Genomic DNA, 14,334 nt, shown 5'->3' on the forward strand with positions numbered 1-14,334 from the left:
CGAGCATAAACGTACCATGTGATGAAACATTGCTATTTTGAAGTTCAAAGCTGTGATAATAGCCAACCAATGGGTTTCAGTACTGCAATGTACTAACAGAACTATGGACAGTATCAAGGTAAACTGTGTTTTTGTTTATTTTTAAGGCAAACAATTTAGTTAAAAGCCATTCCATTATGCAAGTGAATGGAATGACTATTGTTTTATATCTCACATGGGTACTGTAACAATCCATCTATTATGTAATTATAATCTTCATCCGAATAACTCCTGAGTCTGAGCTAGGCATTGTCATAAACGCGCAAAGATGTATGACGCCTAAGGTTTCCGACGGGGCCACACCATTATGAGATAAGGCTTGCAAGCAGCATCACAATCGTCCTTACTAAGCGGGCTGTAACGCTACTTAAGCTCACCTTTGCATTCATCACAGTTTTGATTCCGTACTGGACGACAGGAAATTGGTTACTTCTCAACCATCAGACGATCTTTAAAAACACCATTAACTTCGGAATACCATTTCCCGTTAACATCGCTGAAGAAATGCAGCCATGCGATTCAATGTTTACATCATTTCAGGTCGAAGTCGATAGTGAAAATTATATAATTGAACTTAATATGCAAATGATTCGACGCCATGCTGCATCTCTGAAGCGTTTTGCCTGCTGCTGAAGGAGACGACTTTGTGATGAGCTCTACTCGGACTTAGACGTACAGACGAGTACTAATAAACGTGAGAAAACAGCTGCAATCTTTTATTTTTCAAATGCTTTGTAAAGATGTCAACATAAAACAAGAGTAAACCGTTTGTACTAAGAAGACAAAAGTTCTTTGCTGCTGTTGCATTCATATGACTATTCTGAAGAATATTATCTTTTTAATGTCACTTTTAACTGGAAATGTTCCTTGATGCAACATTTATATCTATTTTTCAAATGTAAACTTGATTTTAAAGGTAAACTTAACTTGACCCTCCAATGACCCAGTCATCATATGATTTGACTAATCTTCACTGTTAATGTGAGAACTATATATTTTCCATTATCTCTCTACCTAACGTAGTGTATACATCAGAGGGGCGAGTGACATCTAAGATTAAGCAAATAATATCCTCTCATTCGTAGTCAACGTCAGAGGGACGATCTTTGAATACCGTACTATTTAATGTTCTCCCATTTAAGTCATTGCGTTTAGTGTTTAAGTCAGAGGGACAAGCTATAAACACCGAATATTTAATATCATAATAATTCCATTTAACACATTTAGTATATAGTTTACGTCAGAGGGACAAGCTATGAATACCGTGCATTCAATATTTTTCAAATTAAGACGTTTAGTATATAATTTACATTCGAGGGACGAGACATGGATTCAGTCCATTCAATATTCCCCCATTAAAACATTTAGTACATACATGTACATGTAGTTTACATCAGAGGGACAAGCAATGAATACCGACCTTTCAATAATCGTCCATTTCGTTGATACTTTACATTACAGCAGTGTACGACGAGCAATGTAGACCGGCTATTTGATATCCCCTTTTGTGTCGTGGCCTACACGATACAAAGATATTCTGCCGGTCTTATTGTTGTATTTAATAACACCACGGAGACAAGCATTGTTTTTCATTAATATTTGTCTCATAATATGACTTTATGAGAAATGAATACGTCTGTATGTCCAACCGTCTGGTACAATCGTTGCAATTCTATGTCATTGATTGTTTCAGCAAAGGGTTAAGCACACTCAATTAGTCATCGTCATAATTACAACAATACTGAATTACTCTTGTCTTGTGGTCCTACATTACAGCTCAGAATAACGCCTCTGTAATTGTTAGCCCCCAATGATATAGAGCAGACTGCACAAAATACACACATGAGAATAGCACCTAGCAATATGAATTAGGAATTAGATTTAGCAGGTCCGAACACGTTAGTGCTGCCTAAAAAGTAGAAAGTTAGGAGGCGACTAGGAAAAAACCTAACTGGTCGAAATAAATGTCAAACCCTACTCTCGGGGCAAGATTCAGTAATGAAAATGGTTAAATCTTGATTAATTATTTCGTAGCATCACTAGCCTGCCTCTTGTTCATTGTTTTCTATCCAACGAAATATTATCACACATCGGTTAGACGTTAAATCCTTTATGGGCCAGCAAGAAACAGAAGGATATTTACTCTTATATGGTTCTGAACAAAAGGAGCAAATAGTTACCTATTAAAGAAGGTTGTTAATAGTTTACTATATAGTACCTCGAATATATTGTTCTGACATAACGGCGGTTAACATAGATTTGACTGACTGATAAGTGCATATTTCTTGTTTCCGTTTATGTCAGGACAAACATTGTTGAAGCCGATTCGACGAAGTATTGTAACGCAATCAAAAATCTAGGCATTATTGTTAGGAACTGATATATGTGTGTCATTCAAACAGTACAATGAATCGATGTCAATGGGGAGATCGGAAAATTTGAAAAAAGGTATTAGAAAAAGTTATATAACGAAGGAACTCGGTTGTAAGGGTAGAGACTCATGGGCTCCAATTCCAAAACCATTACCTGCTGAATCGTTGAATTTCAATACTGTTTCCTCTCACTCTTAACATTTGTTGTAGATATCATATCTATGTTAATCGCATGTCATGTACGGATATCGAATAGTTATGCTTATAGACTGTGTCACGTGATTACAAATCATAATAATTCCAATTCTCCTTGCAATGCTTAGCGCATTTATCGTTTTTCTCATAGTCAATTTGTATATCCTTTTAAATTGTGTTTAAGAAAAAAAAATCCTTGTTGTTGTTTACTGGTGTGTAGTGTAATCTGCACTTACAAAGACATTTAATAGTTACATTTTGACTTTTTTTATTGGTGCTAATAACAGAGATAATATTTGTCATTTATTGCGCTGACTGACAGCCCGAAAACTGACAGAATTTCAAAAAAGTTGATTCCAATATGGCGAGAAATGTAATCAGATGTATACTAGCTTTAACAATAATTTTGTTAGTAAGACGAAATAGGGAACACACATCAAATCAAATATGAATATTTAAATAAATTTTGTTTTAATTTTGATTTTTTTTTCATCTTTTATCAAGGTATTTATCTGACTGTATCGATGGCGCTAGCCTCCATATCGGTCATCCTGACAGTGTTTGTCTTGAAGATTCATCACTGCGCTCCTCATCAGCCTCGAGTACCAAAATGGGTCAGGAGTTTGGTTCTGGACTTCCTAGGTGGTCTCATGCAGTGTAAGTGCCTTAAAACTCAAAACAATCTTGGCAGGAGAAGCAGAGGAGGGGATATTCATGGACCGGAAGAATCAGAAATACTCTCTAAACTCATGAATGATATAGCAGCAACCAAAGACAATAACAGACGGCGCTGTCAACCTAACGATTCATACGTGTCTTCTCAAAGTGAGGCTGGTAGTGTCATAGCCGATCTTCGAGGTAGCAGTTTCCTTGCAGATTTGCGCGGGAGTTTGAACATGTCGAATAGAAACTCTTACGTCGATGACCATAATGGAAATAGTGATGGCGTGACGGACGGAAAAAAGGGAATCATGGAGGATGTCTTGAAATATCTCCAGTGTATGCTGGCCAAAAATGATCAGCAAGACCTCGAGGCCGAAGTTCTTGACGAATGGAAGCAGGTTGCCACAGTAGTCGACAAAGCTTTGCTCTGGACATTTCTTGGTATCACGCTTATTTCGACACTCATCATACTCATCATCATTCCATTAACAACCTATTCGATGACTGGCGGCTTGTAGCACACATCATACGATTCCCAAAGCTTTTGTTCCTTTATGCCTATATATTATCCAGTTTTCCTTCTACTAACATTCGTCGATTGAAAGCTTGTCTAAGAATGTCTATGAACGTCTGTGAGGGTATATGTCAAGAAATGCAGGATAGTTGATCAGCAGAACATATTCGATTCAGTTTTGACGTAATGATATTTGGAACACTTCCGATAAGATGCTATATACACATGGAAATATAACGCGTACCTCGTTATGTTGACTAATATACTTGAAGGTATATAGAAGCACTGGAAGGAACAGCCATTTTGAGAGGAACAGACGGATAATAACGTATAAACCACCGTTTTCTTATTTTATCATCTTTACATAATTAAGGTGTCTGATGCATTCTGAGGACGACTGTATCATATCTCCAACGTAAAAACTCATGAACAAAGCAAATAAACAGCATGCAGGGTCAGTGAGTGAATGTTCGTTTTTGCTTTTACTGGAGTGTTGTCGTGATAGTCGATGTTTATATTCATGAAACACATTACAACAATTACAATAATTAAGGAAGACCTTTAATCATTTGTTATGTTATAATACCATAACACGGAAAACGTAGAGTACTCTTAATCTGCCACGGGTAAACTGCATTTTTGTGTTATATTTGAAATTAATAAAACGATAATAATTATTAAAGATAATTGAAGCACAGATTAAATATTTTTGACATTTAGTATGGACGCTTTTCTTTGATAGTTTTTACGCCTCCGCATTGGCCTATCAAATCGATTTTAATGTTACGGAATGATAATGTAAAACAATTAACGAATGAATATGGTCCTTTCATGCAGGGTTTAATGATTAGATTTTATATGTTGTGAAATTAACGATACCAATTCGTAGCTACCACGGTACTGTCAGTAATGCGCTTGAATATTTTCTGTATTTTCTGAGTCTTAGTGATGCTCCAAACATGTGATGCAAGCGCCGAAGCGCGTATTAATTGATCCAATCTGTGATATTTTCTTTCCTATCGTTGTGCATAAGGATACTTTACACATGCCTGTGTAATATGACAACAAACTACAGTTATATTTCCGATGAAAGAATGTCCGAAATGATAAGTCAAGAAATGATAAGATGTTCATGAAAAGTTTCAGACCTAGCTTTGTTAAACATATACAAATTTTGAAAAAAAAAGTTTGTTCTATCTTTTTTCTGGATATGTTATATTATTTTTACTGTGTTCCTGTTGCATGGTCACATTTATGATGAGGCTAGTACATTGGTATTCTATACAGGTATTTGTAGTACTTTCCAAAAGTCCAATAGAGTATGAAAGATTGGCTCACTTTGAATTAGTTTGAACAATTTCATTTGAGTATTTCGATTAATGTTCTCCGTCTGAAGATGAATATACAATTACTGACTTTTTCGGTTATCATGAGGATTTGTTAACCTGAGAAAGATGAGATTTCCCGATATTCCCCGAGATTAATAACTGTTTGTTATATGACATGACATTCGACAAGTGCTCACGAAAACATCGTGCAGCAGATTCTGTGGAAAGTTAGTATTTTTGGAATCTTTTACGAGTACAACTGTCTGAATGTCTTCCATTGAAACCGAGGCTAATCGGCTTTCTTGACCCTGCGCGCAACTCAAGCTCTGGTCGTCTGCCTTGTTCGTAAACAGATAATGTTGCCTTCTGACTGGTCGAAAGTACATCGCGTCATGGAATTTCTATGTTACTATTTTTAATCAATTTGCGATGTTAACCTTTAATGCAGTGTCGGGATAACATTGCATTTAGCCAAAACCTATTGGAGACCTCAGAGCCAATCACAGGAGAGAGGTTTTTCTCAGTCATATAACAATATGAAATTGCTTACTGTTGTCTATTAAAAATTCCTATATATATGTATCTTTACCTCTGATAAAGGTTCACTAAGTGGATATGATAATGTCAATATCACAAATATATACATTCCAATGCTCGCTGTCTCTATATTATAAGCAGGCAAATATTCTGACATTCGTTGCGGTATTGTTGCTATCTGATATATAACACATGTAGTTATATATTTACACATTTAATTCCAAGGCACGGTTAGTAGCTCTACTGATATATATTTATAATCAGTCATATATACAGGATCACCTGATATACTAAGCTTCTTGCACTTTATCGTTAAATGGTTGTTTAGTAAAATCACAGATTGCTGAATATACGAACATTAAACTTATATGTATCCCAACCCCAACCTCCCACCCTCCCCCGCAAAAAAAAAAAAAAAAAACAGAAACATAAAACAACACAAAAAACACAAGTCGTTCAAGGACATTGTAATAATGACTCGGTGAACTTTTAATGCCATATATGGATTAATTTATATCACATGTAAAAAAATCTTTGCACATTTAATTAGAAACTTCAGATAACATAGCTTCATACAATGTGTGACGTTCTTCTCCCACATTTGTTAATTGTTCTGCCTAACTTACATCGACAGTGATGCTGATGTAGGAGACTTGCGGAATGATATCAGCAAAAACACATCTGTGCTTAGTTTTTAATGGATCAATTTTTAACAATGCATATGTACATGACGAAATCACAGTATGAGTGAAATGAGAGTAAAACCATCGTACATGTATCAGTAAATAGTACAAAAATAATAGAATTCCACATTCTGATAGGATTTTTCATTCGAGGACATTTGTACCCTTTAATATTCATCGATATCAACATTCATTGTATCTTTACAAAATGCCTTTATGTTGAAATTGACAGTGGTATGTATGTGTACTTTCACTTTGTGTGTTTTGTATTTCTGTTCTTCTGTGTCCTTAATCAGATCTAGTAGTGTCTTTTCTTGTGTGTTAATACTCAATAGACACATTGTAGCTACCGTAAGTATCTTATAAGGACATCATTTTACACGTCACAATATGGACTTTTGACGTGATCATACTCGTAAACATTTGTAAATCAAATGTCATCTTTGGTGTTAATGTCACTTCAAGCAACAATGCATTTCAAAGGTACTTAATATCGTACAACAATGGACGTCTTTTTATGTTTAATGTACCTGCTTGTCAATTGTTAAAGGGTATTGTTGGTATTATCACAGTGTTATCATATTGATATTTTAATATGTATGCTATATTTTGTTAATCCGAATCTTCAGATTCCATCTTAATTTGACAACAATTAATCAATTGTATATGCTTGATCTGCGTTTTCAAAACATATCTTTATCCAAAAATAAGATATCTCGATGAAAATGAGTTAAAATATGTTTTTTTCTCAAATTAAAGATATCTAGAAAGCCATATGAATGATGCCACACTGCAATTGTACCAGTAATAATTATACAGACTGTTCAATGTACAATATTGTCACACATTATCTATGTTATTGACAGAGAAATAAAAGTGATATTTAACTTGTTGTACTGACTTCATTTTTCATTTTCAAAATTTATTGAAAAGTTGATGCTTTCTTTCTCAAAGTATACTATATATACCATAACAACAAGTCAAACTTGCTTATGTTTTCTAATGAAAGGAGGTGCAAGTTGAACCTATGGTGTCTACATGCCGCAGTTGATTCAATATCAAAAGGTCCTGTTCCAATTATCATGATTTTTGTCTAAGAAGTCGTCAACTGACGGAAGAACCTGAAACCAAGCTTTCAAAAGATGCAGATTGATGAAAATCATTGGGAAGCTTTACGGTCGTTATAGTGATCTAACTGAGAAATCATGTTTTATGAAGCTGAACGTATTCGATGTCCGTTAGTTTACCTGTTGGTTTCGTTGTTGTATACAGGGTTCGCATTTGAGAGCGCGACAATACTTACTTGGATTGACCAAGGTTTCATATTTTGCCATAGTTTTAATGAATTTGAGTTTGAATAATGAGTATAGTGGCGTGGTGGCATTTTCTTGTTGTTATTGTTTCAATATTTGTTATCAGTACATTTTACAACTAAAGTTTAAAAAAATATATGTGTAATTGGTATTCCATTTCCAAAACTATTTTCCATTGAAAATAAATAAAAAGGCACACGAGAAAGGACACTGGGTGTTATGTAATTCTTGAGATACATAAATAATGGTGGATTCTTACCAGATGCCAGACATATAAACTAGAAACCAGTATCAAAAACTGAAAGAATATTTTAGCAAACGTAATTAGTTAAGTAACAAGAAAATGCCAACATTTTAGCAAATTTGTAACCCAAAGAACCAGTTAATTCACCAATAAAAGAAGGGTGTGTCCTCTGCTTCATCGAGGCAATCCACCTACACCAAAATTGATTACTTTTAATTTTTAATAATCGGAAGGGAGGCAATTCTTATGTTTTCGGACTTAAGTACATTCACCATTTTCTTCAATTTGTCACTAGTACAGTTTTGACGTAACGTAATAGCTATTACAATACACATTGCGACTGTCACGCTTACTGTTATGGGAAAAAATGATTGCACTAAACGTATCAGTTGCAACGCTTAATGTAACGAAAAAAAAAATGATTTCATGAAGCGCAATTGCAATGTTTAATGATAAAATAATTTCATTAAGCGTTGTTATCATAATAAGGGTTGCTGCAGCAGTCACAACTCTTAATGTAATAATTATTACATAACGTTGTCATAGTTGATAAGGATACCTTTGAATAAGGCATAGTGGCGACCATCAAACTCGCCATTATAACCTCAGTAACACCATGGTCAACCTGCATCTAACGACTCCCTTTGTGGTAAGCAAACCAGTTTACTTTTACGAAAGTCCTGCTACTTCCCAGAAATGGAAAATTCACGTTTGGAAACTCAAAGTCATTACCCTAAGCATATAGCTTGTTTCTTTTGGTTTCGGTGAGGCAAAGATAGACCATTAACTTTCTCACTTATGATTACAATTCTCTTACGAACTAGTACATTTTCATTTGTTTATTTACATCTTTTCACGTCAAGTTATTCTCAGAAAAAGAACGTTAACATTCCGATTTTGAAATTTCTCTCATCAGGCACGTTGCCCCCCATATTTGAATCCGTTTAATTAATGTGAAAAATGATCTGAATAATAAAAAAGGAGAATAGATGAAAAACATAAGCCTTACATCACTCCGGAACAAATTCGATAGAGAATAACAGAAAATGCACATCAACAGGTACATCAAGCTTTAAAATGTATGTCATAACCACGCCATATTCAAATGAACCTAATTGCTACTTAGTTCCAGGTTTTGAGTTAGGTCAGATATATATATATGAAGCGTTATAACGTTAAAAAATTGTTTTAATGTGTATTGAAATATTCCGAAGCAAATATCGTATTTTTCAATAATTATAACTTAATTAACTGAAACATCAAAAAAGAAGTAATACTTTAAATAAGATAATATTGATTTTCAATTAGAACATAATTAAACATATGTAATAGTTAGTTCTTATATCAGAAATAAATATTTTGACAGTTGACGTTCTGAAATGATCTTACGTTTGAGTTAGGTTAGACATTCTGTAAGTAAACAAACCAGTTCTCTTTAAAAGTAAATGAATTCGTAGAAATATGATGAAGTACAGCCCCAGTCAGCTGTCACCTACAATTGCATGATGCCATTACGTTTAGTGATTCTAATTAAACAGTTATAGCAGTGATGACAACACCAGTCACTCATTCGCTAGCACAATTTACTTGACTTCATATTAATATAGACAAGAAGCCGCCACACACATATATCTCCTGTAATAATATCAGCGACTATACAGTATTCAATAGCTAATACCAGGGGAGACAAATGGTCTCAGACTGCTCCTTAACTTTATTAGCAGTTGAGTGAGTGCAGGCAGAATAAAGAATCGACTTCCGAGCATTTGTTAATGCTTGTCAACTAGTGCAGTCTTACTGCAGTATAAAGGAAGCTTGATTTTTTTTCTTTTACATCATTATATTACGAAAGAAGTCGGTATTAGATCAATATTTAGGGAATGTGTTCCATGTTTGTCAGAGGCCGAAATTGAAAGGCAATGCACTACAAACTACTGTTTTTGTTAGTTGATGTAAATGTACCTTCTTAATGAGGATGAACGTAGTGAACTAATTACAGAATTATGTAAACATGAGGTAGACAGAATAATTGTAAGATTAAGTTTTACAACATTTCGTCGAGTTTGATGGTAAGGTCTTCAAACAGGCTATTGGTATACCGATGGGATCTATCTGTGCTCATCTACTGACTAACTTGTTTTTGTTTTCATACAAATTTATTGAAGAGTTGATCAAAACAGGCCACAAAGACCCTGAAAGTCGTCTCATTTCATTACCGTTATTTACGGATAAATTAGTGACGTCTTGCCCAAAAACTAACAAGAAATTTATTGACAACGTCTATCGCATATATAATTAGAAATCAAAGTCACGCAAGACTTTTCAACATCAGGCACTTATCTCGATCTTTTCCTGCAGCGAAACAAACATGGAAAGCTTCCAACCAAGCTTTAAGATAAACGTGATGATTTCAATCTACCTTTTGTGAATTTTCCATTTCTAGACAGCAACAGTCTCATATCCCAAGCCTATGGTGTTTACATGTTGCAGTTGTTACGATATTCAAGGTCCTATTCCCGCTATCTCGATTGTCATAAAAGAAATCGTCAACTGACCGATAAACTTGTAACACAGGATTTCAAAAGATGGAGGTTAATTAACGTTTTACGGTCGTGATAATGATCTCATTTCTTAGTGTGATATGAAGCTGGATGTGACTCTCGTTAGATTGCTTATTGGTTGGTTCCGTTGTCTAATACATGATTCTAATTTGGGAACGTGACTTTACGGACATCTATTGACAAAGTGTGCATATCGAGTATCATCGATAAAGCAAAAGACGTTTACCCTTCCGGAATACCTAGTCTTATTTTCCTAGTACTTTTTCAGAAGTCTCCTTGTAAATCGTTCTTTTCAACATATTTGACCCTAGTTTTATTGACGTATATTTTGGATTAAGATTATGCTGACTTTTTTTAATCAAATATATGCATTCTGACCAGTTCCTAATTTCTGACAAGGTATCAAGAACTACGCAAGTCAGCTCATGCACTTTCTTCTTTCTATGAATAAATCTTCAAATTGTTTTTCAAAAATCGCATTGGATTTTAAATGAATTTCAGCAACTATTCATTTTTGGGATATTTTGTCCTTATTTTTCACATGTATCGTCTGAATAGTTTGCTATGAACAGTTTTTTCAACATAATGGAAATATCCTTTTTATCAGCCGCATGTCTAAATACTCTGCATTATACAGCAATCTTATCATCTTACGTCTTCAAAAGCGTTCAGGTATGTATTCAAGTATCTTATTAAATAAATGTTCATTTATGCAGTGATTATGTGGAAGTCTTACAGAAATAATCTCAGCTTTACGATAAATGTGCGAAGAATTACGATATCTGTTTTGCGTAATCATTTTGCTAACAAATATCCCCTGAATGCTTATTGCAGACGTAACTGTCCTTGAATGTAATCCGTTCACTCAACCTGGGGTATTTAGCCCGCGCTCCTAGAGATACATATATGATTTCTACAACAGATCAAACAACGACCTTGGTACTTTTTTTTTATCTAATTATCACAATTAACGAAAGTTCATGTTCAACTTTCCATTCTCGCTCGTGCCAAGCCAACAAAATGCTGGCAACATATTCCCCGTGCTGCATTTCATTATATATTTTTTGGTAACTCTCAAAATAGTATTACTAATTTCATTGCATTGCGTAATATGTATGATTAGGATAATTTCTAATTATTAGAATCATACAGATCTACATTCTGGAACAGAAATAATATTATTGAAAAAAACAAATCAAAGAAATAGTCAAATTATTAAGTGAGTCTCTCCCCCCCCCCCCCCACCCACCCATTATTACTTATTATTTAATTTCAGTTTAAATCAATATTGCAATTGTTATTTTATACGTTCTACATTTGCTAAGACACTAGAAGATGTTACGATTTTCTCATAAACGTCGCTGATGAACTCAATCTTAAAAGCACAACTGTCACACAAATATATGTATAGTAGTTTCCAATTAAAAAACTAATTTTATCTATATTTCCTTTATAGTGCATTATTGTAGCGTAGCGACCATAACCTTGGTTATATTGACTTTGAAGAATCTTTATGAAAATCTGCAAGAGATACTACAATTTACGAGGCCACCTACTGTTTTTTATTCTATTAACGAGATAAGCACTTAGTATTTTAGATGCATCACAAGTGGTTATACAAAAATGTTTTCAAACTTTCATAGTTTACACATTATTCTTACTCGGAGAAAATATATTTCGATCTTCATAAAATATGTCTTCAGTTCTTCATGTCAACATTAATGATCGTTTAAAAGTTTAAGTACTTTGATGAGCCTACTAATAAGTAAGACTCGAACGCTTTTAGGGAGAATGAATGTTGCGCAAGTACCAAAACTAGCAACCATTGTTCACTATCGAAATCGAACGTCACTAAACACACGTGCTTTACGTGTTGATTCAGGATCTGAGCTACAGACCGTTTGGAAGGCCTCCATGTTAAATATTTTGTATGCCAAAATTTAAGATTATAAGTAAAGCAACAACATTTGGAAATGACATTTCTTTAAATGAAGAGGTAATTAAGGACAGTAGCGTTTTGCTGTTGCGGTCTGGCCTATTGTTCAAGTAAAGGGTTATCAGGTTTTACCTGCCCTCTGTATTCAGCCAATTACATCAGTAACTGGTTTATAAATAAATCAAGCCAAATATAGTTATAGACATTAAGCTGTGTCCTAAAGTATGTTAGAATCGATATCTTTTATTCTTTCTGTTGTGATTGTTTCAGTATCAAGTGGGATGTTTACTCTGGTAGAATTTATTAGTTTCCAAAAATAATTTTAACGTGCAATATTTTTTGAATAGCGAGACAATTTAGAATCTGTGCGGGTGTCAATATGAAATCTCAATAGAATTCAAAAAGTGATAGAATGCTAGTTTGGAACAACAAATAATCATTTGTTCAACTAAGTTTACAGGCCAAAGGAGATTGGCAATATTTCAAACGACACATCCTTACAACTGATATTTACACCTTCCTGAGAAAAATTGTTCTTTGAAACTAGGATTAATGCTTAAATGTTTAGAGAATGTGCTGATCAGCTGTTTCTGTTGGCGATATCCTGACCAACTGTGTGAAGACAATCTTTTCTGAACCGAACCGAATAGCAACGCAACACAAAAGAGACATAACGACAGCAAACGGATTTCCAAGTTTCCGTGGCTTGTCTGTGACATTAGCTTAGTTGTGACTTTACGACTCCTAACGTTATCATTTTACAAAACACTTAGTGAGTTATCGCCCCTGTCAATGGTCTGTAATTACTGTGGAGGTGATATGTTTGTCTGACACATAAGATTCATTACTAGCTATAGGATACAGGCTAACACCAGCCACAGACATGATACTGTTGTTCAGAGGGTTACACATTGTCGCACAACGCAATTACGTAACACAGCATGCAGCCAGTGCACATTGGTCATTGTACAATACATTTCAACATTATATAATTTTCCAAAACCAATTCCATTGACAATGCGCTGTATTAAGATTTTGTTTTGAATTGTAGTCTACCATTAAACAAAAACATCGATACAGGCAATTTGTAACCAAGTAATATCAGTAAAAACAATAAATGTAATATGATAGTTCTTTTTTATATTAAATCAATCAGTGGTTATATTAGTTATATTAAATCAATCAGTGGTTTGATTAGTTATAATAAATCAATCAGTGGTTTTATCAGTTATATTTAATTAATCACTGGTTATATCAGTTATATTTCATCAATCACTGGTTATATCAGTTATATTAACTCAATAACTGGTTATTTTAGTTATATTAAATCAATCAGTGTTTTTATCATCGTCGTGTTAGTTTCTAGCTTGTTTATATCTTACTTTCGGTCCGACGATTTGGATTTTTAACAGGAATTCGTTATACACATGTAATTTCTTGCTAAATTTCCAATTTTCTCTTCTATTGACATTATTATTTTTATTTATTAACTATATACAGCTATATATAACATAAAATACTAGGGTATCTTTAAATAACATGTATTTTGAAAAAAAAATATCAGTTAGATTTTATATGTCATATGAAACAACTGTAATAATATCTATACCGTTTATCCGTTTTAATCACATGACATGATAGCACCGCCTTCAGATATATATATACTTGAACCACGTGGATCTGATAACGTTAATTCCACTCACAGCATCAGCCATTCCTCACCACTAATTCGTATCTACTTTTCTCGGAGTAATTAGCTCCAATTTATCCACAATGAGGTGTTATCCTTGGAGGCAGCTGAGAAATATGTATTCTTAGCTGAAAAGGTTATAAACATGCACTCGTCGACTGATAGCACAGTACCCTGAGATTTGATGGAATGTTCCCTCTTACAGGGATCAACCTGACACAACTAATGAAGAGTATTTGATATGTTAATAGTCAGCATA

At 34.1% G+C, this 14,334-nt stretch overlaps 1 protein-coding gene across 1 annotated transcript in view; it reads left to right on the forward strand.

Annotated features, from left to right (window-relative positions):
• LOC132548963 (neuronal acetylcholine receptor subunit alpha-10-like) overlaps positions 1-3,787 on the forward strand; it is a 39,252-nt gene extending 35,465 nt beyond the window's left edge. The window contains exon 6 of the mRNA XM_060212865.1: positions 3,111-3,787. Within this exon, the coding sequence (XP_060068848.1) occupies positions 3,111-3,787 (677 nt within the window). The remainder of the gene's footprint in view (positions 1-3,110) is intronic.
• The last annotated feature ends 10,547 nt before the right edge of the window (positions 3,788-14,334 follow it).

Source organism: Ylistrum balloti, unplaced genomic scaffold (assembly GCF_031769215.1).
Source record: "Ylistrum balloti isolate Yb309-2 unplaced genomic scaffold, AGI_CSIRO_Ybal_v1 Utg370038, whole genome shotgun sequence".
Taxonomy (NCBI): domain Eukaryota; kingdom Metazoa; phylum Mollusca; class Bivalvia; order Pectinida; family Pectinidae; genus Ylistrum; species Ylistrum balloti.